This window comes from Rhinatrema bivittatum, chromosome 7, assembly GCF_901001135.1.
Source record: "Rhinatrema bivittatum chromosome 7, aRhiBiv1.1, whole genome shotgun sequence".
NCBI lineage: Eukaryota > Metazoa > Chordata > Amphibia > Gymnophiona > Rhinatrematidae > Rhinatrema > Rhinatrema bivittatum.
Window position 1 is genome coordinate 259,941,784 of NC_042621.1, and position 25,151 is coordinate 259,966,934.

Sequence of the window (25,151 nt, forward strand, 5' to 3'; positions counted from 1 at the left end):
TGAGCACACTTTACATTAAAAAAAAAAACTCCCATGAAAATATGAAACTATCAAGGCAAAAGAGACCAGTCTTAAGGAAAATACAATAGAGCCAAAAAACTGGCAATGCTTTATTGTGAGCAAAGTCATTTATTTTATTTCAGATGTTTTATAGATCGTCTTCTTGACTGAAAGCCACATAATTGCATACGCAGTGCAAAATATACATTCAAATAGAATTAAAAACACACAGAAATCGCAAATCGCTCATTGACAAACCATGCATATCAGAAAAGTCAAATCCAAATATGAAAGACTCCATAAGCCTCCTAGAACTTACCTGCAAAAAACTAGATTCACCCTACTTAGCTGAGAAAGCCATGAAAGCTTCTCCAGTGCCACACACTAAATATGCCCTGAGCCCTATAAAACCACAAGACGCAACCTATTGAAAAAGAAAGTTTTATAGAAAGGAGTAGGGAAAGAGGAACTTTAAATCAAGACATGAGTTTCAGATTTGGAGTCCGATTTTTCACATTTCATTGCTGTAAGCCATAACCTCTTAAGTTATATTTCCATCCCGTTATTCCATCTCTAGTGTATCGTTTCAGGTGGAGCTGTGACTGATTTTGATGGGGATGGTTTGCTGGATTTGATCTTGTCCCACGGGGAATCCATGGCTCAGCCTTTGTCCATCTTCAAGGGAAACCAGGTAAACTGGAGATTTGGAGAGTGGGATTGAGGAGAAGGTCAAGCCTACAGGACTTGTGGTCAGCTAGTTAGTTATGGTACTTTTTTATTCGTGGTTTAGTAATATTATGTATGTATGTATTTTTTTTTTAGCTTATATTCTAATGGATAGCTATTGCTTTAGAGTACATGAATCTCTTTCGAGGGATTCTTGGGTCACAGTGCAAAGAAAGCAACTCTGATTTTGCAGGAACCGCATTGGTTATCTGCGCCAGCCCAGTTAATTATTAAAGCACCATTTCTTGTCTTAAGTGTCTGCAGAGAGGAAACCACAGTATTTAGAAACTGGTTTGTTTTTGTATGAGCCCAAGAGATTGCTGAGATCTCAACAACATTTTCTAATTCCATTGGTTTTGGAGGCCTATTTGCATATTGGTCAGTCTGCCCCTACAATTTGGAATTCTGCTCCTATATTTACATGAAGAACTAACTGATTTATCAAAAAGATAAAAACGTGGTTATTACTATGTATAATTGGTTAGAAGAATGGTATTGTCTTGAATTTGAACATAGAAAATATTTTACAGTATGTTTTTTATTAACTTTGGAGGGCAGGGGTTATAAATATTAGAAATAAATGATCATTTTGATTTATTATATTTCATGTACATTGTTTATCGCCTTTAGCTTTAATTGTAACCCACTCTGATATTTCAATGAAAAGCGGCATATTAACTCAATGAATCAAATCAAAGAATATTTTTCTCTGGGGGCTGCAGTAGTAGTCACCTAGGTTCAATGCTGCCCAATCTATTATATTTACCATTCAGAGCATGAATTTCCTGCTTCCAGCATCCCATTTAAGCTTAAAGTTAGTGCTTGTTTAGGAGTATTCTTGTACAGATTGACATTCAGTGAGTTATGATATTCTGTTATTTCTAGATTTATAGTAGAATAAAATAAAAAGGCCTCTTAACACCTTCTGCTCCTTTATCTTTGTACAGGGACAGAATAATAACTGGTTGCGAGTCATACCGCTCACCAGATTTGGAGCATTTGCTCGAGGGGCAAAGGTGGTAATGTACACGAAGAATAGCGGAGCACATCTTCGGGTCATTGATGGAGGTTCGGGCTACCTGTGTGAGATGGAGCCAGTAGCACACTTTGGATTGGGTAAGTTTTCAGAAACAAAATGAATAGCACCAGTAGCTTGTAACTCCTTGCACTGTAGCCAACATTCTTGATGGCTTTAAGCTTCCTGCCACACCTACTGATGCTGTGAAAGACATAACTAGTAGAAAAAAAAAAAAGAGATGAGAATGCCTCAATACAGGTCATTGGTGAGACTTCATCTGGAGCATAGCATCCAATTCTGGAGGCCATCTGTCTGAAAGCATATATACAGAGTGCAGACAGTACAGGAAAGGGCTACCAAAATGGTGCAGGGTTTGTACGAAAAGCCCTATAAAATGAGACTTAAAGACCTAAATATGTATATCATAGATGAGAGAAGTGACAGTGGGACATGAGAGAGACATACAAACTTTTTTTTAGTGGAAAGGACATTCTAGAACAAGAGGTCACAATATGAGGCTTCAAGTAGGTAGACTCAGGACTAACAGCCAACAATATTTCTTCACAGAAAGGGTGGTGAATACATACTGTAGCCTTCCAGGATAGGTGGCAGAAGCAGTAAGAGCCTGGGATAAATACAGAGGATCCCTAGTTGCAAAGAAGTGAAAGTATAACAGGTCCTCAGAGTTCAACTCTGGGTCTGGATGGTTTTCATTTTCCCATTGGTAACAACTTACCAGCTTCGCAGGAAGAAAAAAGCTGTGAGATAGGGAGAGTTATTTGCTTTAACCAAAGCTAAGAACATAAGTATCATGCTGGGTCAGACTGAAGTCCTCTGAACCCAGCATTCTTTCTCCAACTCTGTAGTACTCGGCATATTCTCTGTACTCGGCATATTGCCAATAGTTGATCTATTTCTTGTATCTCACACCCATATGGTTTTACAAATTTCAGTTGTATCTCCTCTCATTCATCTTTCCCAAGCCTCCTATAGCGCTAATCTGTTTAGCCTTTCTCAGTAAGGGAGCTTTTCCATCCCAATACCATTTTTGTCACCCTTCTCTGCATCTTTTCTATTGCCGCTATGTCTTAGTATAACTTACATTTAAAAGCTGTTTCTTCATCAATCATGAAAATTACTTTCAGTAAAGTATTGATTAAATTTAATGCAAATGATGATTTTTCTACAGTTATTTTTCCGATATTTTTGTAACAGGGAAAACAAACAATTTCTTAATTGTCTCATCCATTTTCTCAGAGTGCAGGCTTTTGTTACTTGTGACTTTCTTCTTTGCTAGGGGTCCAGTTCCTGTAGTAATCTTCCCCTCTAGGAGTATTCTTCTGTCTCCACAGCTTTTAGGAGTCCTGAATAGGGATGTGAATCATTTTTCTAATGAATTGAAATATCGTACGATATTTCTAAATTCATTAATATATCGGGTAAAAACAGAAACGATCACTTCCCCCCCCCCCCCAGAATTTTCGTAAAAATCGTTTTTCGGGTTAGTGCGTGCTAATGGGAGTTAGCGTGCACTAACAAAAAAACCATTTATTTTTGTTGTTTTTTGTTACTTTTTGCTATTTTTGTTAGTGTGCACGATCCTAGACCTGAAGAAGGTGAACAGGGCCCTCAAGGTTCCACGTTTCTGGATGGAGACCCTACGTTCACTCATTGCAGTGATCTGCAGCAGCAAGTTCTTGGCTTACCTGGACCTGAATGAAGGGTATTTACACACAGCCATTCACAGGGATCACCAGAAGTTCCTTCGGTTCATGATCCTCTGCAGTTATTTGCAGTTTTGTGCCCTGCCGTTTGGTCTGGCGACAGCGCCTCGCACATTCACCAAGGTGTAATGGTGGTCATGTCAGCAGCTCTTCGGAAGGAGAGTGTGCTGGTTGACCCGTATCTGGACGACTGGCTCATCCAAGCAAAGTCGAAAGTTCTTTGCGAGGCAGCAGTCAACAAGGTTGTGAGTCTCCTGGAATCCCTGGGATGGGTTGTCAATCAGGTCAAGAGTAACCTTCTTCCGTCTCAGGTACTGGACTTCTTGGGAGCCAGGTTCAACACCCGCGTAGGGAAGGTGTTCCTCCAAGAGGACTAGATCTCAAAATTAATGCAGCAAGTCCGATGTCTTTTGTCTGGGACTATTGCAGATTCTCGGTTCCATGGCATCCTCCCTGGAGTTAGTCCCTTGGGCATTTGCTCATATGAAGCCGTTACAGAGAGCATTGCTTTCCCGTTGGAATCCGAAGTCGGAGGAGTTTCAGGTCCCATTGCCACTCACAGATTCTGCCAGATCCAATCTTGGCTGGTGGCTGATTCCAGAACACTTGGGTAGCGGAGTGGACTTCGAGGTTCCTCAGTGGGTGGTGGTGACCACAGATGCCAGTCTCTCCGGTTGGGGAGTGGTCTGCCAGTCACGGGCAGTCCAAGGACAATGATCGTCATTGGAGGCGAACTGGTCCATCAATCGCCTGGAAACAAGAGCCCGGATCTCTGCTTCGCCTGACCACGCTGTTGCCTACCTCTAGACCCAGACCTCTGCTTCGCCTGACTACACTGTTGCCTACCTCCAGACCCAGACCTCTGCTTCCCCTGACTACGCTATTGACTATTTCCATGATCAGACCTCAGCTTTGCTTGCAACTGCCTTCGGATTGCCACCAGCCCTGACTCAAGCCTGCTCTTCATCTCTTCAGCTTACGCCCTGGACGTGGTTTATTCAGGCTTCGGCCTGCTCTTGCTCGAGCGCTCCCTGTCTGCCTCTGTTCCATTGACCCTCGAGTTTCCAGGACACTACCCTGTCCAGAGTAAGATTGTACCATTTCTCACTTATTATCTCTGGGCTGAACCGACTCTCACCTCAACTACACCCTGAGGCCCACCTAAGTCCTGCTGGCCCCGGCACACAAAGGCTCAACCAGCGGGGAACGAGGGCTGGTATAGGTGAAGCTCCAGTGGCCTCTGTCTATCAGCCCACTCCATCTGTTGATGGTGGGGACCCGTAGGTCCCTAACTATGGGTTGCGTCAACCCCACCTCAGCCCAAGGGACCACCTCCGATGCAACACTGGGTGGTGATTTTAATGTCAATGATCCCAAATTGGATAAATCGCACCCAGGGCCAATAGAGGTGGCTTTGAAACACAAATGCATCCCAATGCTATGTAAACAATTGGATTTATTAGATGTCTGGCGAGTTCTCCATCCTACAGACCAGGATTACACCCATATTTCCCGAAGCGCATGCTTCTCAATCTCACCTAGGCCATCTTTTGCTTTCACCCAAATGTTTTTTCAAGTGATGGGTTGCAAGGACTCAAACCTAAAAGAAATTAAATTTAAATTACTTCACCATGCGTACATTGATGATGTAAAACAGCTTACGATGAAGCTCACTTCATCTCCCTTATATACTAAATGTGCTAGAGAACCTGGCAACTTACTACATCGTTTTGTGTGCTGCCCCAAGTTGGATGTCTTCTGGGATAAGGTGTTATGGGTGATTCAGAAGTGCACTTAGTGGAAGTTGTCTTGAACTGGTAAAACACCGACCAGATGTTACTAAAATCATGTAATTGGCTATGGTACTAGCATGTATATACATTTTGATATATTGGGTGATGGAAGGAATACCTACACTCGATCAATGGCAGGACAAAATGATTCTGGTTATGCAAGTGGAATGGATGGGCACCAGGTTTGCTAAGTGTTCTGTTACTACCTGCTGTGTGGAAAGCTGGGAGAACTTCTATGATCAACTGCAATCAGAAATGCAGAACCATCTTTTGGCCCTGGTATACTCCACCATTTGGACTAATAATCAGGATATGAATAATAAAGCGAAGCCTACTTCTTCAGTTGCTATTAATGGCATACTTGCATTTATCTTGTGAACCTAATTTCATATTTGCTGGTTCCTGGTATAATTTTTATTGTAAGGGATGTTGTGGGGCACAGTAGAGTATGTGTAAGTGTGTGAGAGGTTGTGATTATAGTGGGTGTGAATGGTATGGATGTAGTGTGCAAGAGGATTAGTTAGAGAAAGGAATTTGAAGTGTTTGTTTTGCAGTATGTAAAATTGTAGTGGCTGTCTTTAAAATTTGACATGATATTTCTGACTGTTCTTTGCCACCATTACAATAAAAATTATTTTGGAAAGAAAACAATACAACTAGGGATCATGAAATGAAACTCCAGGGGGATGACTTAGAACCAAAATTGTGAAATAATTCTTCATGGAGAGGGTGTTGGATGCCTAGAATGCCCTTCCAGAAGAGGTGGTGAAGACGAGAACCGTCAAAGAATTCAAAGGGACATGGGATAAACACTGTGGATCTCTAAATGCTAGAGGATAGAAATGAGTGCATGGGGGTAACTTGCTGGTGCGGTGATTACTACACTTGACCAATATACCTTGATACTTTTAATGCAACTGCAATATTGCTCCCTGGTTAGATGGCAGGCGGGGGGGAAGAGGAATTGGATTCAGACAACAACCGAGGGCCCCGACTTCCACAGATGGGAAACCGATACATAGACAAAAGAGGGAAAAAAACACAGGACTGCTTCTACGGCCAAGTCCCAAAAGAAATGAGGAAAGCGTGCATGGGGTTAACTTGCTGGTGTGGCGGTTACTACCCTTAGCAGAAGTCATGGAGATTAACCTTAACCAAAAACCCTTGATGCTTTTAACGCAATTGCAACTTTGACTGCATGGGAAAAGGGGAATTGGATTCAGACAACAACCAAGAGGGCCCTGACTTTTACAGTCTGGGGTACTGCTACGCAGACATGGGGGAAAAGCACAGGACTGCTTCTACGGCCAAGTCCATAAGCAATGCACGTCAAGCAGCACTGTCTGAATTTTCAAGAAAGCTCATCACCCAGGGGAAAATGTTGCTAGCTGCAATTTTTATGGGTTCTCGTAAGGCGTGGGGATAACTGCACGGAGCGGTAGTTACTACCTTTAAGAGAAAGTTGGGAGTAACCTGCACAGAGTGGAGGTTACTACTTTAAGAAGCTTGCTAGGTTTCTATGTCTGTCTAGTGTAAGTTTGCACAGAATTCAGCTTTAGTTTCAGACCAGGGTTGCCCCCCCCCGTATGCTGTAATGAATCATTCCGTAGATAAAAACATCTGTTCATTATCTACTATATTATCTGGAGTATAATAAGAGATAGTGGATAATCATCACTGAAAAGGAAATTATATCATTAAGAATATTTTTGTCACTTAATTTTTCTTAAAAGTAATCCAGATGTACAAACAGGAATTAGATGTTATAACAGAGAGAGACAAAATGTGGTCTTTTTCTAGTTACTCTTAAATAAAACAAACTAATTCACTGATTCGGACAGCATACATCTGGAAATACCCTGTTCTAGTCTTCCCACTCAGCCAGATTAGGGATTCTTGATGACACAAGAGGTCACACAAATCAGAAAGTCAAATAATCAAGACCCCCAGATGGAATTTTGTAATGTAAATTGTTGCTTATTTCCAGTTTTTATAGTAAAGCACAAACATACCAGAAACATATAACATTTTACAGGGCAATGCAATAAAGTGCGTTCAACCATACGCAGAATTTTACCCACACTTAAATGCACATTCTGTGCGTTTAATAATTTCCACCAATGCAGGAGTTTTACATGCATAAAATGTGTGTTTAAAATTGTGCGTTCTGCTTACCACTCTCGCATGGAAATCGCATGCAGATGAGGGGATTAAACATCACTTCCTGATGCAGAGAGATGTGCTGGCCTAACCCTGGTTTTTCTTAGCGCTGGAAACTTTACTCCTGGTTAAAGATGGAGTTAAGTTTCCAGCGTTGCTACGCTGGACGATGCTAATGTTATGGAGGCTTCAGAAAAAAAGAAAAAACATTTTGAACTGATTGTAAATTACATGGCAGACATTCATATCATTCTTGTTTTGTTTTTTTTAAACTATAATATAGAAAGACAAGTCGACTGAGTAAAAAGAAGTTTGCATTTCTTATTTTTTCCTGCTTAAATGGTGTGCAAAAGCTCTTGTTCTCTTGCAAGATGTCCTTGTGGGCACTGTGAACTGCAAGAAGCCCGATCTTGAACTGTAGCCGTTACATCCACCGGCTGTGGCCACCCGCAGCCGGCTCAACTCACCTCATGTCTGGCTTGGCCTTTTACTCCCAGTGCTCTCACGGCCTCAGCCAGTCACTGACGCCACATCCCTCCTGGCTTTCTGTGCTCCATGTGACGGCTGGGACGTTACCGACCAGTGTTCCGACCCTGGGCCTCTCTAGGTGCGCGCGCGCCATTTCTCCTTCCTTTAAAGGGCCAATGGCAGGAACTTCAGGCTCGTCCCCGGCTGATGACATCACTGGCCAGGGATATCTAAGGACTACCTCTTTCCATCACTAGCTGACTTGGCAACGAGTTCCCTGGTTCCTAGCTGGTGCTTGCTCCGGTACACCGGACCTGTTGTTCCTGCTCTACGGATCCCTGCTCTTCTTGTCGGTATCTTGTTACTGCGGTCCCGCTTCTCGGGGCCTTGCTCTGTGCTTCTACATCTGGGACCCTGCCTCGGCGCTCCCGCTCCTTGGGGCCTGCTCAGTGCTTCTACACCTGGGACCCTGCCTCGGCGCTTCCGCTCTTTGGGGCCTGCTCAGAGCTTCTACACCTGGGACTCTGTCTCTGCGCTCCTGCTCCTCAGGGCCTGGCTCAGTGCCTCTACATCTGGGACCCTGTCTCTGCGCTCCCGCTCCTCAGGGCCTGGCTCAGTGCCTCTACATCTGGGACCCTGTCTCTGCGCTCCCGCTTCTCGGGACCAGCCTCAGCACTTTTACGTCGGGGACCATATCTCTCTGCTACTTCTCTTCTGGACCTGGCTCAGCGTTGCTACATCACGAGACCCAGACACTGCGCCTCCACTCCTCGGGGCCTGGGTCAGAGCTTCTACATCACGAGATGTTGTCTCTACGTTCCTGCTCAGGACCTGTCTCAGTGCTGCTACATTCCAGGACTGTGTATCTGTTCCCCCGCTTCTCGGGGCATCTCTCAGTGCTTCTACATCACAGGATCCTGCTACTGCTCTGCTGCACTGCGGGCAGAGTCTCAGCACCTCTTCTCTTCTAGAACCTACTACAGCGGATTCCCTGCTCTAGCTCTGCTTGAGCATACCACTATACAGGCCTCTACTGTTGCTGCACTTCCTCTCCTCGGGGCCTGCCCCACGTTGTCCTGCTTCGCTGTCTCCTGAATGGCTGTAGCATCTCATCCCTTGGGGCCTGCTCTCTCACTCTCTCTCTCACTTCAAGGGTACCTCAACCTACGACTGAGTTTGACTTTTCTGACAATCCCTGCTCCCAGCCGCCCCCGGCATCCAAGAGCTCAACCTGCGGGGAACATGGGCTGGTACTGGCGAAGTTCCTGTCTGCCTCTGCTTCCAGCCAGCTTCATTGCATGTAGAGTTTTCACTTGCTTTTCTAACGTACACAGGGAACAGCACCCTCCCTTCGAATGTGAAAGGTCGCTTTTTTTGTAAAATTCCCGCTGTCCTTGCTTCTGGGAGTCTTTAAACTGCAGGTGCCACTGGACTGTCACACTAGACTCTACTCCCCTCCTGAATTAAAATGTGTACATTTTAACTCGGGATGTATTGGCAAAGTGTTATCTTACTGCATTGGGAATTTTTTAAAATATGCAACCTTTGCATTAAACTGGGCACTGAATTTCAGCATGTATTTTTAATACATAGGTTATTACATCGGCCTGTTAGATTGTAGTGACTAGCGCAGAATTCCTTGTTCTTACAAATGTATCATCTCCTTTACCCAATGACTTCCTTGATTTTCTTTTAAACGATTCATGATAAGTACAAGTGTAAATAGCAACATTCATAGGGGCCGATCTTCAAATCTATGCCCAGTTTTATAACATGCGCGCACTGCTGCGCGTATGTTATAAAATCCAGGGTTGGTGCGCGCAAGGGGGTGCACAATTGTCCACGGGCGCAGCCCCCTACCTCCAACATGGTGGCGACCCGCCTCTGTAACCTCTGATTATTCCCCCGGGCCAGTGCCCGTCGCTCCGGTGCTGGTCCGCAGTCTGGCCGCCAGGTAGGGAGCCGTCCCTGCTCCTCCCTCACGGCGTTCTGCTGGCTTTCCTCCGCGGAGGAAATCCAAGATGGCCGCCGCCATCTTTAGATGCGAGGTCGTGCCCCCTTGCTTGATTTAAAGGGATCTGATCCCTTTAATGAGACTCACCTGCTTCCAATGATCCAGAGCAGAGGAAGTATATAAGGAGGCTTCCTCTGCTTATTCCTTGACTTGGCAACGTCCTACGTTGGTCAGGTCTGCTTGCTTCGGTGAGTTCCAGAGTCTTGATGCCTTGTTCCTGTTTTGTCTTGGTGTTCCTGGTTCCTCCTGTATCAGTGCATGGTCGTTTACTTGGACGATATACTGATATTTTTAGATACCCTAACCGCTCACCGCCAGCACTTCATCCAAGTGTTACAGCGCCTTAGAGAGCACAAATTATATGCGAAGTTTGAAAAGTGCCTTTTTGAGCAGGAGTCCCTTCCCTTCCTGGGATACATAGTGTCCAGAGAAGGTTTTCGTCTGGACCCCCAGATGCTGAAAGCCATTCGGGAATGGCTGCAGCCATCAGGACTAAAGGCACTCCAGAGGTTTCTGGGTTTCGCAAACTATCGATCTTTTATCCCGCAATTTGCGTCCATCATTGCCCCGATGACTGCCCTGACCCGGAAAGGCGCGGACCCCAAGAAGTGCCTCCTGGAGCAGAGGCTGCCTTCCGTCGCCTCAAGGAGGTGTTTCTGTTACAGCCGTGCCTTCGGCATCCGGATCCACAGTGGCCGTTTGTCAACGAAATGGACGCGTCCTCAGAAGGCGTAGGCGCCGTTCTGAGCCAAGCTTCTGGAAGTCATAAGCTATGTCTGTGTGCCTTCCTCTCATGCCAGTTCTCCCCAGCAGAACGGAGCTGCGCCATAGGTGATAAGGAACTCTTGGCTATAAAGGTATCCTTAGAAGAGTGGCGTCCGTGGCTAGAGGGGGCACAACTACAATTTACAGTCTACACAGATCATAAAAACTTAGAGTACCTGCAGCGGGCGCAATGACTCAATCCACGGCAGGCACGTTGGGCCCTATTCTTCACCAGGTTCAACTTCGTCCTTCGTTACAGACCCGCCGGGAAGAATATCAAGGCGGACGCCCTATCCCGTGTCTTTGAGTCTATAGAAGGAGCTGAGGAACCACGGTTCATCATCAAGCCATCCCGCATCTTCCTGTCTGCTAACACGACCATCCCTCCCGGGAAAACCCTGGTTCCACCGCAGTTGCGGAAACAGGTCCTGGCCTGGGCTCATGACTCTCGCTGTTCTGGGCACCCTGGACAATCTCGGACCTTACAAACCCTGCGCCAATATTATTGGTGGCCTAAAGTCAATAAGGATGTCTGGGCATACGTGGAGTCCTGCCAGTCATGTGCCCGCCACAAGAGGATCCCTGGTTCGACCCCAGGCTTACTCCAGCCTTTACCAGTGCCTGCAGAACCTTGGACTCACGTGGCGACCGACTTTGTGGTTGATCTGCCACTATCTAATGGCAACACAGTCATATGGGTGGTCGTTGACCGGTTTTAGTAAAATGGCACACTTCGTGCCACTCCCAGGGTTGCCGTCTGCTCCCCAGCTGGCCCAGCTGGGGAGCAGACGGCACTTCTTTCGCCTGCATCCTTTCCAATAGAGGGCCTCAATTTACCGCCAAGTTTTGGAGGGCCCTCTGCCAAAAGTTTGACGTTACCTTAGACTATATGTCGGCGTATCATCCCCAGTCTAATGGTCTTGCAGAGAGAACAAACCAGACGCTGAAACAATTCCTCTGACTCTACGTCAACGAGAAACAGGATGATTGGGCCAGCCTGCTGCCCTGGGCAGAGTTCGCACAAAATTCACACCTCTCCACAGCTACTGGGTCCTTGCCCTTTCAGATAGTGTATGGGAAGCAGCCACGCCCGCAGCTGCCAGTTCCCATCTCAGTTACGTCCCCGGTAGCTCAACTCTCGGCAGACGAGTTACACCGCCTGTGGATCTCCACACGACGTGCACTGGTCCAGGCCAGTCAAGCCGCTAAAAAGTACGCAGATCGGCGAAGAAGGCCTTGTGCTCCGTTCAGACCATGCCAAAAGGTATGGCTAAGTACTCAGTTCATCTGCCTGAAACTGCCATCAGTGCGACTGGCCCCACGTTTTATTGGACCTTTTCCTATCATTCTTCAGGTTGGTGCCGTTTCATATCAGCTTCATCTGCCGCCTTCCCTCAAGATACACAACACGTTCCATGTGTCCCTCCTGAAACATTTAGTGTTGTCATGGCCCTGCAGCACGCCTCCGACTCCCCAACCTATTGCCTCTGAGGATGACCTCACTTATCAAGTCCGCGAGGTCTTGGACATAAGACAGCATGGGAAGAAATGGGAGTACCTGCTAGTGTGGGAGGGATTCGGCCCCGAGGAAAACACCTGGGAGCTGATGGCCAACATCCTGGACCGGGGCTTGCATGAGCAATTCCACAGAGACCACCCGTCTAAGCCCAGGCCTCCGGGAAGGCGCCCTAAAGAGGGGGGGGGGTACTGTTGTGTTCCGCGGCCCCCTACCTCCACCGCGGTGGCAACCCACCGCGGTAACCTCTGATTATTCCCCCGGGCCAGTGCCCGTCGCTCCGGTGCTGGTCTGCAGTTTGGCCGCCGGGTAGGGAGCCGTCCCTGCTCCTCCCTCGCGGCATTCTGCTGGCTTTCCTCCGCGGAGGAAATCCAAGATGGCTGCCACCATCTTTAGGCGCAAGGCCACGCCCCCTTGCTTGATTTTAAAGGGACCTGATTCCTTTAATGAGACTCACCTGCTTCCAATGATCCAGAGCAGAGGAAGTATATAAGGAGGCTTCCTCTGCTCATTCCTTGACTTGGCAACGTCCTACATTGGTCAGGTCTGCTTGCTTCGGTGGGTTCCAGTGTCTTGATTCCTTGTTCCTGTTTTGTCTTGGTGTTCCTGGTTCATGACTTCGGATTGGCTAGCGGTGATTCTGGTATTGACTTCGGATTGGCAAGCGGTGATCCTCTGGTTTGTGACTTCGGACTGGCAAGTGGTGATCCTCTGGTGTGTGACTTTGGACTGGCAAGCGGTGATCCCTCGGTGTGTGACCTTGGACAGGTAAGCGACAACCCTCTGGCACTTGACCTTGGACTTCTTCCTGACCATAGTCTCCAAGGGCCCACCTAAGTCCCAGCGGCCCGGGTCCCTATTGGCTCCTCCCATGGGGGACTGCGGGCTTCCAGGGGTGAAGCTCCAGTCAGCTCTTGCACCGAACGTCCGTTCCCTTGACCTCTCAAAGGTCCACCTAAGTCCCAGAGGTCCGGGTCCCTACGGGCTCCTCCTGGGGGGACCGCGGACTTCCAGTGGCGAAGACACACTTCCGTTCCTCGACGTCACGACTCTTCTTCCGCCTCCACAGTCGTCTTTGTCTACAGTGCCGAGGGTCAGCTGGTCACATCTTCTGTTCCTGCCTCACCTCCCGACGGGAGAACCTACGGATCTTCTCCAAAGGTATACCATCCTCCCGTCGGCCCAAGAGTTCACAAGTCTGAGCATAACACTTTTGCCCGATTGTACCGCACCACCTCATTTGCATACTGTATCGCGCGCACCGGCGAATGGCCGGTGCACGCGCTGGGAGAGCGGGCGTTCGTCTGCTCTCCCGCGTTTTTACTGAATCGGCCTGTTGGTCAGTTAATAGCAGGTAATGGATTTCTCCTCCAAGAACTTATCCAAACCTTCTTTAAACCCAGCTACACTAACTGCACTAACTACATCCCCTGGCAAGAAATTCCAGAGTTTAATTGTGCGTTGAGTGAAAACAAACTTTCTCTAACTGGATACTTACTGGGAAAATCCCTGCAGGGTACAGCAGGTCTCTTTGGGCAGAGTTATAGTTAGCATAATTGTTCTGCCTCTCCCTAACTGCTTCCCAAAAGCCCAGGCAGATTTTAGATTTCTTTGTCCTCTCAGCTTTCTCATTGGTCCAGGCCTTCCCTGCGTTTTTTTTGGCTCTGAGTCATGTGTTCTGAAACATAGCGCAATCCCATGATGCAGTGACAGGCTGAGGCAACCATATTGAGAAAGGTTGCAGAGGTCTCAGAAGCAGCAAATCATTAGTGCCAGGTAAGGTAAGGAGGGCACAACAGAACCTTGTAGGAATACGAAGACAGTCAAGTAGGTTGAGCTGCATGATAAAAGAATAATCTCTCCTAGGGATACTGATTTTCTTGGGACTCCTCCTCTTCTCTATCCCTCTTTAATAGGAAAGGATGAAGCTAGCAGTATAGAGGTGACGTGGCCAGATGGCAGGTTTGTGAGCCGTGGGATTGCCAAGAGCGAGATGAATTCTGTGCTGGAAATTCACTACCCAAAGGAAAACAATGGCCTGATTCAATCTTTGGATATTGAGGTGAGGAAACGATTCTAAAGTGGTATTTATATTCATGTATGTATGCATGTATCAGGACAAAAGAGGTAACATACTCTTTTTAATGTAAAGAATGCAGCTTTTAGGCATATTCAGCAGTGCAAAGCACGTCTTGCTATCATCTGAACGCACATATCGGAAACCCTTTTTGTGGATGAATTTGGCTGAAATTTAGCATGAGACTGTCCTGCTGAATTGCCATCTACCGTGCCAAATTTCAGCCAGATTCGTCCAGGGGAAGGGCTTCCGATAGATGCGCCTGGCAAACGGGGCCATCTGTCAGTTGGCAGGAGTGGGTGGGTAGTTTCACTAGGAGCCTGCACGTCTCCAACTTGTTTTTTGTGTGTAAAGAAAGCTCTTCTTCCGTAGCTGATGGAAAGGAATAAGCAGATTGATGATAAACAGAGGGCATCCTTCCTCACATACTCACTGTTTTCAGAATATAACATATATGTATGTGAGGTCTGGAAATAGAAGAAAGCAAAGAGATGCTGAAATCAGGATTCCATTTTAGGCACAGCTGTAGTCTAAAATTGTATTCAGTAGCTTTAGAAGATAAAGTCAAGCATAACTCGGCAACGTGTTCGTTAGTTAGTCAGGAGCACGGCCCTTTGGTGGGGACAACAGCAGAGTTCAACACCCTTTTATTCCTCAATTTGGGTTTATTCAATGTTCACGCTTGTATACACAAATCTGGTTACAGGCAAGTAAAACAACAAACTAGCTCTGTCTGAGCCTATGTGCCTTCAGTAAGTGTCCCTGTTTCCAGTAACAATCCTCTCTCAAGATAATTACCTTTTAAGGGAGACTCCAGGATCCTTTCTGCCTAGAGCCCCTTGATCCTGGATCACGACTGTCGACTGCTTTCCCTAAGCAGACAGCTGGTGCTGTTCTCATTTCATGGTTTCCTCTTCCAGTGTCCAGGACCCAGCAGCCTCTCTCATCTCTTCCTCTCCATTGAATCCCTGGAGGGGGTTGGGCTGGGCTGGAGTCCTGGCTTTCCTTCTTCCTCTGACTCCAAATCCAAGGGCCCTCTATTTTCTTAAAGGGATCTCACACTTTTGTCCTGCTGGTAGGGGTGTGCATTCGTTTTCAACGTATTGGGAATCTGCAACTGGTGCCATTGGTTGCTCCTACCATGTGACAGGGGCCAATCTTGTGCTCCTACCAGGGGCCAACCAATGGCACCAGTAGCCCCTGTAACATAGTAAGGGCAAAGGCTATTGGCGCCATTTTGAATACTGGCAGCCGACGGCCCGAGTGCAGGAGATCGCTCCAGGACCGCCGCTGGACCACCAGGGACTTTTGGCAAGTCTTGGGGGGGTCAGGAGGGTGGGGGGGGTTGTAGTTAATTAAATTTAAAGGGTTGGGATGGGGTTTTTTTTGGGAAACTAATATATACGTAACTAATGAACGGATAGGAGTCCCCTGAGAACGGATGCAACGGATTTGGCTCCCCACGAATACGAATACCGAATGGGACGAATCCATCCCTGCTGCACATCCCTACCTGCTGGGAGCTCCTCTGGTGCATCCTCTCCCTAGCTGTCTTCATTCCTTTGTTTCCTGGTTTGTGGGGTACTTGCATCCTCGCAAGAGGCCACCACTGTATGGAATATAGACTGGTGAGAAATGCCAGCAAAGTAACTAGATTAAACAGTTAGTACTGGGCCTGTCCATTGGCCCAGACCCAGATTCATTTCCCAGAGCCAGCACTTGCATTTCAGGTATGCTGCAGAGGAAGTGCTCAAAACCCTCAGAATGGAGGAAGTTCAAGTCTGTGATATCTACTGGCCGGTTTAAGGGTGCATTTGTCTCAGGCCAGCTGGGGCTGGTGTACGGCAGAGGCAATATTGACAGCCCTTATGTGTGGAAGGGGGATGTGTGTCTCGTCTATGGCACAACCGCAACATGTGTAGTCAGAACTGGTGTGCTTGCATACTGGGTTCTGGACAGACATTGTTTGTGGCCAAGGATAGTTGCTTCGATGATTGAGCTAAGGTTGCCTCCTATTGAGCTGGAAGAGCAAAGGAGAGAGAGAGGGAAACTATTGAGCCAAAGACAAAGCTGCGTTTGTGTCAATTCCTGCTCTGGAGGACTGTCACTCTAATGATTTGGGCTGCACAGGAGGAAATACATCAAGTAGCCACAGAGAAAAAACCCACGGGATCTCAACTGCAAAGGAAAGCCCTGGAATCCGTCCTTCGTAAATGGTAGTGAGTGGGATTGAGATGGGTTTGCAATAACCGAAGGAGCAGTAAAGGACTGCCTCATGATTAAAACAAAAAGAAAAAAAAAGCAACCACCTCTTGTTTACATAAAGACTCAGCTCTCTCTGATTTGTGTGTCAGCAAGTAAACTGTAACGAACTAACCTGCAGTAGTAAAACTCATGGAATGGTTGCGTAAAACAAAGCTCCCAGGAGTTTTATACGACAGGCAAGATGCTCAGTTTTGTTTTATTTTTCTAAGGCTTTTACTTTTCTGAAGATCACAGAAGGTGAGGCAATAATAGGGGGTGCATTGCCACCAACATTTGTAATGGTTGAGAGAATCCAGTCCACTCTTGAGTAGCAATCTAGCAGTCCATTGGCTGAAAGGAAATCACATTACCTGCATTTATCAGCCAGGACAATTTTCACAAGGCACTTCCTACAGTGCAATCCATTATTTTGGAAGCTACAGAAGTATGGTATTTTCCAATGGGTGGCAAGGAGAGATGAATATAGATTTTTTTTTTTTTAATACATTGGCAATACTAAAGAGAAGATAGAAATAACAGGCTGATAAGAAATGCAGGGAAAAATACCTAGAGAAAGAAGAGGTTTACTTTTGTACTGATTTAGTGTCAGCCCTACTGACAAAAATGCCCTGGTTTGCAATCTTGAGCACTGCAAACCCCACCGTTGGTTGTTTTTGGACTCTGTCAGTCCACGGCTGTGTGTTGTAACCCTGACATCCATTGCTTACCTCCTATATGTTACTGATGCCTGTGTGGCTGTTTTCTCGGTGTTTGACCTGTTTGCTGTTTGCATTACACTGTGATTTTCTTAGTGTTTTTTTTTTCACATGTGGGTGTCTGTTAAATTTGTTTAAATAATTGAATAAATATAAGGGTTAAAGAAACTCATGATTTTATAGGGCAGTGGAATGAGATGTGGATGAACCGATGAGCATTCAGCTCTGATCCTTGTGCTTAATTACATGTCAGTGAACTGGCCGCTGGACTGCCAGTCTGTCGACAACTTGAAATCTAATCCTTTTGCAGAAAAAAACAGAATATGCATCAGCGGTATAACCCCTACAACCACAGAAGAGTAATAAGTGGATATTTGTACTGTTTGTGCAAACTCACTCTTTCTTTTTTTTTATATACAGTGTGGTCAAGGGTTTTCCTTGAGTGAGAATGGACGCTGTGCAGGTGAGAATGCCTAAAAATGGTAAGAGTAGTGTAATACTGCTCTCCAATACTTAATCTAACTTAACATAACTGTCCCGTCTTCCCTTCGTCTTGGATAATGTCATACTGATCACCAAAATAGTTAGCCAGGCTGTCTCTTCTGGAGTTGGCTGTATGTATGTTTCTATAACATTTTAACTGTAAATACATTGGGATTATGTTTCGATGAAAGATGGCACATATATGTAAATGGCTTATTATTTTTATTTAAAAGAAAATCCAAAAGAGGCATGCATAGTTTTCGGGTGGATGGGTTCTAAACCAGTCCAGGATTAATGGATTCTAGGCAGTTGCGTTTGCTATACTGGTCAGGGCTGACCAGAGCCCTTTGTGGATGACTGCCTCCTGGTTCTTCCTGAAACAGGCTGAGAACTGATCTAATAAGTGCAATGGTTTTTAAACAGTTTTATGATTAGGGCTGTTTTTATGTGAGCCTAACTTGTTAACCTTTTTTTGTTTGTGCCTGTGACTGGTTAGATTTTGTGCTTGTTGTATTGTTAACCACAATTATCAAATGTGCTTAGAATTCTGTGGAATATGACTGTATAAATAAATAACTGCTCTAGGTAGTGTGGTTATAACAAAATCTGTTTATTTACAGAGAAATGTATAGCTTCCACATGGTCCATTCCATGAGTATCAAAATAAAGATAGACTTCATATTGTGCAAACTTCAGCAGCTGCAAAACTCCTGCCTTTAGGTTTCCCAGCAAAATTTCCAAAGGGAAACCCAGACATTGCCTCACAGCAAAATTAGGATCTGCAAACTGATTGGGCTGTAGTCTCCTCTTCTATGAGCTTATTGCAGGTTCAGGAATTCGAAGCAGGTTCTGTCTTCTCCATGCAAAGCTAAGCGTTCACTCTGTTCCTTGGTTGAGATATGTTTTGAGAATTCCTACACAGTTGTCTTCATACTTCTCGCAGAGGTCTTGTTTGCAGACCTCGGAGCTGGCATTTTTTTCCATAATGTCATCAAGCATGGGACCAGGGGCTATTATTTCTCTGTCCTCATTTCCTCTGGGATCATTGTAGACTGCAAGACTCCGTCACGGCGGTGGTAACTTTGAAGCAGCCATGCGGGCATACATGTGCGCGCGTATGCTGGCTCGCTGCCATTTTATAACATATGCGCATATATGCACGTATGGCATAAAATCGGTTGTAAGCACAATTTTATATGGGCATACGCAAATACTGGCTCTACTGCTTAAAGTGGGGGGATTTTACTAGGTATGCGTGCTGACGCAATTACCAGTTTCCCCAGTCCGTTCCCAGTTCGCCCAGGTAAAGGGCGGGACTTCCTAACCCCTCCCTACTTAATATGCCTCCCTTTTAGCCCTAAACCGTAAAACCCCCACTAATTAGCCTCATTTTTTTTGTTTCATTACTTACACGCCATCCATAGGAGAAGTAAAGTTGCACTGTAGGGGACCCCGGCGCACACTTGTTCGTAAATAATTACATGCACATTTCATGTTACATACACTGACCGCCCATGGCCCACCCAGTCCCGACCCTTTTTCTTGCCTTCTCTCATTTGTGCGTGTACCGGGAGATACGCGCTTACTCAGGCACTTCTTAAAATCCGCGTGACGCACGAAGTCCCAAGATACTCATGTATCTCCCGGCTTTGACGCGCGGAGGGCTTTTATAATTCACCTTTAGGGTTCTACAGCATGTATCTTTATAGGATCTCAACATCAGAACTTACACAGGACATCTCTGCTTGTAAGAGCCCCTTGTCACCTTTTTTGTGACAGAGCTACACGAGTGTTATCGGAGTTGAAGAAAACATGGTGTCGGCATTGCAGATTAATGGGCAAATGGATTGAGCTGGAGACTGTAGCAGGAAGAGAAAATGGGCAGACTGGATGGGCTTTGTGATTATCGCTGATCATATTTTATGATTCCAAAGTTCAGATGTTCTGGGATGTCTGTGTGGTCTGGACTGTACAGAAGCCTGAGAGATAGTAAGTGCCCAGGTGCTTAAGTCAATAGTTGAGTTGCTTCGGATCAGGAAGACTCATCTGTTCTCTCTTGCTTTTTCTGCATAACCCCTCATAGAATGCTATTAATTATATTCAGTTTGTTTTATTGCTGTTGCATACTGTTTCTCTTATCTGTATGTATATATATATATATATATTTGTTTTTATGCTTTACATTAGCTTGATTGCTTGTTTGCTGTTCATAATAGTAGGCTTAGTGTTTTACTCTGTATGTTATGCTGTAATCCACTGAGATTTGTGGATCAGCAGAATACAAATTATTTAAATAATTAAACAGCAAAGAGAATTTGGATCTGGAATGTAGTGGGCATTTCTGTAAATAGAGCATGAGTTAAATAAGCCAAGTTGGAGGGCAGTTAGAATTTAAAAGTTCAGATTGTACGGATTTTGTGGGTTTCAGAGTAATAGAGCAAAGGTTCCTTGAGTGGGTTGGCTTTGGTGGATCCAGTACCTCCCAAATACATCTGTGACCTAAGAGAAAATGTATCCCCCTGGCTAACTGCCATAATAAATGCCATGTTAACTCAAGGCTTCTTGCATCTCCCACTATAAAAGGCTATAATCAAACCTATTCTGAAAAATATATCTGGCTCTGATCCAAAAATAAACTACTGTCCAGTCTTCAGCCTGCTATTTCTATCAAAAATAGTGGAAAAAGTGGTCCTAGACTTCCTTGAAGAAAGCCATACCCTCCATTCCTACCAATCCTGATTCAGGAAAGGCCCTGGAACTGAATCTGCCCTATTAGCCATAATAGCATCCACATGAATGTCAACCAAGGTGACATTGACTCTACATCCTATGAATTAGCTGCCTCTTTTCTTCTAATGCATCTGCACTATGGTGTCTTTCACTACCCTGGCTCTCCAAGCCATCAAGTTGACCCATTTTTTTACTATGTCTTATTCTACTGCTTATGCTATTATAAACTAAATTTCAAATTTAACAGGAGCTTGATACCAGCTAGGTTAAAGGCGAAATTCCAAATGTTTATACATAAATATCTATTCAAAAAAAGTAGTAGCAAACATTTATTTTATATATGTTAATGTCACTCAATGTTTGTTATTTCATACATAAAATGTGCCATACATAAAGTTATTTAATGAAAATTACTTTAAGAAAAAATCTTTTTGTATGAGGACCAGTCAAAGGCACTTTTTAAATCTTTGACCTTCTGTCCTGACCATCATCATACTCCATGCACTTAATGTCCCATATTTTTTCTTTCAAAAATTTTTTAAAAACAATTAGTGCATGTGGAATAACTTTTCAAAAGAATTCGTAGTGTCCCAGCAATCGAACCAACAAAACAGCTGTGCAGTCTAGACTTACCTGATTTTTTTGCACAATTTTTCTCAAAAGATTTTCTCTCAACCGACTTGCTGTGCTGCTTCAAGCAAAAAAAAAACAGTCCCGACACGGATGTGTTCCACTGTTGTAAAAGTAGCCATCGATGTTCGGCTGAAGCTGCGTCAGGGGACCTATGACAAAACTAACTTTCCGTTACTGCTTTTTTTGAACAAGCATTTGTAGTGTGTAGACTTGTCCTGTAGTGACTTCCTTTTTTCCCAAGAATGGTTATTTATTTTGTGGTCAGCGGGGATTTTAGCGTTTCCTTTTATTTTTAATTGCTGTTTACCGTAGCTGCCTTTTATTTAAAACAAGTCTTGGATCTTTCACAGCTTTCAAGCCGGGGGGGGAGGCAGTGTAAATTCCTGTAAGACTGTATTACTGCTCCAGGCTACCTGCCAGGTGACTGTCACAACAGATGGTGAATGACATGTAGCAAACCATGCCACGGTTCACTGATGTGGGGGAGATTGGCGCTAAGAGCGGCACTGGAATTATGTGGTGATCGACTACCACTTGAGTTTGTAGCTGTAATTTATCCAGTTAGACAGGATACTGGGCTTGATGGACCCTGTATGGCATATTCTTATGTCCCAACGTGGCCAAAGGCGTGTGCTGTGGTTTCGTGGCAATTCTCCGATCTAATGCGTATACCTTGAGGGAGCAGCTGTAATCGCATCTATAAGAAGCATTAAAGTCCTGAGGGTGGTGCAGTTTTATAAATCCATCAAGGATGGCAAACTGAAAATTAGTTAAGAACATAAGAAATTGCTATGCTGGGTCAGACCAAGGGTCCATCAAGCCCAGCATCCTGTTTCCAACAGTGGCCAAACCAGGCCACAAGAACCTGGCAATTACCCAAACACCAAGAAGAACCCATGCTACTGATGCAATTAATAGCAGTGGCCATTCCCTAAGTCAACTTGATTAATAGCAGTTAATGGACTTCTCCTCCAAGAATTTATCCAAACCTTTTTTGAACCCATCTAAGCCCAGTAGAAAGGCCATTGTATGCATGACCTGCACCACATGCTTTGTCATACAGTTCCTTTATCGCTTGCTATTCTGTGACTTCCAGACACAGATGAGTGCATCCAGTTCCCATTTGTGTGCCCCAGGGACAAGCCCATTTGTATCAACACATATGGAGGTTATAAATGTCGCCCAAATCGGAAGTGTGACCGTGGGTTTGAGCCCAGCGAGGATGGCACAACCTGTGTGGGTAAGTTAAGGGCCTAGTGCCGTTTTGCTTTTTGTTTTCTGTTTTAGTATTAGGATCTTGGGATCTAATCCCATAATAAATGAAACATCGAGTTACTTTGAGCCTGATCCTATTGCCAAGAGAAATCAATTGCCCTTTCATACTGTAAGTAACTGTTGGAAAAAGGGTGAAAGGCAAGTAAAATGCTGCTGAGAAATATTTCGTTTAAATAAATCTGCATTAATGTTTCCATCCTAGAAGGGCTCGCTTATTGTTCAACTCATAAGACAATTATTTAACCATTTTGGTGTCCATATTCAAAGCCGTTTAGCAGGTTAACTCACAATTTTTCTGGCTAAATGGCAGGTTTAGAATATCCTCATTACCTATTTGACTAGCTTTTTGCTGGATAAATTATCTGACTAAAAGCTAGCCAAATAAGTAAGAGCTGTTTGGGGGTGGAGTTGTTAGCCGAATATCTTATCCAGCTAACTCAAGATGTGCCTGCTAGTAGGTCTAAAGTTATCTGGCCTTGTGTGGCTGGATAACTTTAGCCTTAACTGATTATATTAAAAAAAGAATATAGCCAATTAAGTGGCACTGCAGTAAAAATAAAATGAAACAACACCTACCCCGAAGGCTTGGAGGCCTGGATGATAGCCCCTCCCCCAAACCCCTCTAAAGGGATTAAAACAATTTTTAAAGAATTAAATAGGAAGTGATCCGGTGCTGGCCTGCTTCCCCCCCCCAGTTCCTCATCTTTTTGGTTAAGACACCTCCTCGGACCTTCCTTCCTCTGTAGTTATCTGGCCACATGGAGCCGATAACTTAAAACCTAACCGGCAATATTCAGGAGTTAGCCGGTTAGGCTTAAATGTCCTCTCTCTAAAGGTACTGGACAGCTTTAATCTGGACATTCAGCGGGATGTTTATCTCGCTGAATATCCAGCTAAATTTAACCAGATAACTTATCTGTTCTAGTTTTTTGGAATATTGTCCTCTTTATGCTTAAGATACTATTTAATCTCTCTTTGTCTCTCCTTTTTCCCTTCTCTTTCTCTCTACCCCTCTCTCCCCTCCCCCTTACTGTTCTCATCATCTTAACCTTTCTTCATGTCTCCTTTTTATTTACATTCCCATCCCATTTATTCTTTGTTTCCTCTCATCCTTTGCCACCTTCATTTTACTTTCTCCTCCCTTATCTTTTATTCATTATCTTTTTCTTTGTTTCTTACTCTCTGGTTCCTTTATTCATGTTTTTCTTTACTTCTTAATGCACTATTTTGCTGTCCTTTATAATTTTCTATTTTCTTCTTCTTTGCTTCCATCTGCTTCTTTGTGCAGCTCAAGTGGCCTATTTTGGAGGAAACCCTTCTTCTGCCAATAGACCTTGTGATCATCTCATGCAGACTTCAGCTATTTTGCTATTTTTTGGACTGTGTCTCCAGTTTTATGAACTTTGAATCATGCAAATATTAAGTGAAAGTAATTATCTTTGTGTTCTCTCTCTCTCTCCCCTTGCTTGTTTCTGTTACTCTGTGTAAAACAGAACTTAACCTGACTTATGTCAACAGTGCTTTGGAAACTAGGTGACCATCTTTAAAAAGGGAAAGAGCTGTGATTGAAGCTTAAAGTTGATAGTGATATTTTCATAAGCCAACTTGTTTCTTAATTACAGTATGTAATGCATGTTTTCTAAGAAAACAGATGAGAAAACTTTGTACAGACGTTGATCTTAGTCCATGTTTTATCAGTATTTCCAATATGATATAAGTTTTTCGCCCTAAATCAAGATGGCAAGCTTGTAGGTAGTAAAGATTTCATCATGAATGTCTGTTGGATGAAATAATAGACCCGTCAAATACATAAAGAGTCATTCATATTCAGATCGGTGATTCATGAAAATCTGTCCCTCTGCCAATCTCGGCTGCACTCCAAAATAAGCAAAACTGGAAAATCAGGGGTGAACGGAATCAGCTCTAAGGTGACACCTCCCAATCTTGGACACCTTTACCGGGCTCAAAATAATAAGGAAACAATAAGGATTCATCAAGGTTTACTGACCAAGCTTCATCCTTCCTTACTTTAACTTGTGTGGCTGACTGGGTACCTCTAAAGAGAAATATCTAATCTCCTTCTAGAATTTATAGCCCTGAATTAAGCCGTGCAGAAATTAGTGACCAGCTGACTCTTAACAGGGCAAGTTTCTGGTCCCTCTCTCCAATGTCCTCCACGCGCAGCGTCTCCTGTTCTTTCATAGTGATCTGCCTCTCATAGTTCTGGCCTATCCATCTTATACCAAAAGCTAGGGCAGTTCCACTTAGTACTGGAGTTGGCATCAGGGATTTGAAATTTGGCGAATGTCATTTATTGCTTCAATACTTCTGACTGCATAGGGCTAACCAGAAGGCAGGCCCTTCATATCAGCTATGTCATTGTCACTGCCCTTTAAAGGAGTGAACATTATTTACTACTTGTCTGCTTTGTGGTTTTAATCCTCTGTCCGGGTTCCTTCTCTCGTGAGTCATTGGACCCTAGATCTCTGTAGCTGAACTGTGGCTACTGTCACTAAATTAATTCCTCACCCCCCCACCAAAGCTTTCAGCTTGCCTTTAAATTGCTTTGCAGAATTACTCTCTGTTTGCAGTCTCTTTCCTCTGTCTGTGCATGAGTCTCTCACACCAGGGGTCAAGGAAACATCCACCTTCCAGGGCATGGAAAAGTGTAATTCCCAGGTGGACAGGGAAACATTTGGGCAGGAAAACCCCCTCCAGCACTGGTATAAAAAAAAAAAAAAGGGTCAAAACAGTCTTTGCACAGAGAGTCCAATCCCTTCTCTCTCAGGGGGTGAAGACTCATGTTTGG

The 25,151-nt window shown here is 44.7% G+C and overlaps 1 protein-coding gene across 5 annotated transcripts in view; it reads left to right on the forward strand.

Annotated features, from left to right (window-relative positions):
* CRTAC1 (cartilage acidic protein 1) overlaps positions 1-25,151 on the forward strand; it is a 399,993-nt gene that overhangs the window by 369,834 nt on the left and 5,008 nt on the right. For 2 of the 5 annotated variants that reach the window (XM_029610134.1, XM_029610136.1), the window contains 6 exons: positions 591-691; positions 1,674-1,842; positions 14,101-14,246; positions 17,642-17,684; positions 22,164-22,307; positions 23,631-24,863. In XM_029610134.1, coding sequence (XP_029465994.1) covers positions 591-691; positions 1,674-1,842; positions 14,101-14,246; positions 17,642-17,684; positions 22,164-22,307; positions 23,631-23,749 — 722 coding nt within the window. In that variant the 3' untranslated portion in view covers positions 23,750-24,863. Of the gene's footprint in view, positions 1-590; positions 692-1,673; positions 1,843-14,100; positions 14,247-17,641; positions 17,685-22,163; positions 22,308-23,630; positions 24,864-25,151 lie in introns of those variants that run through there. The other 3 variants (XM_029610137.1, XM_029610135.1, XM_029610138.1) reach the window with 3 other exon arrangements.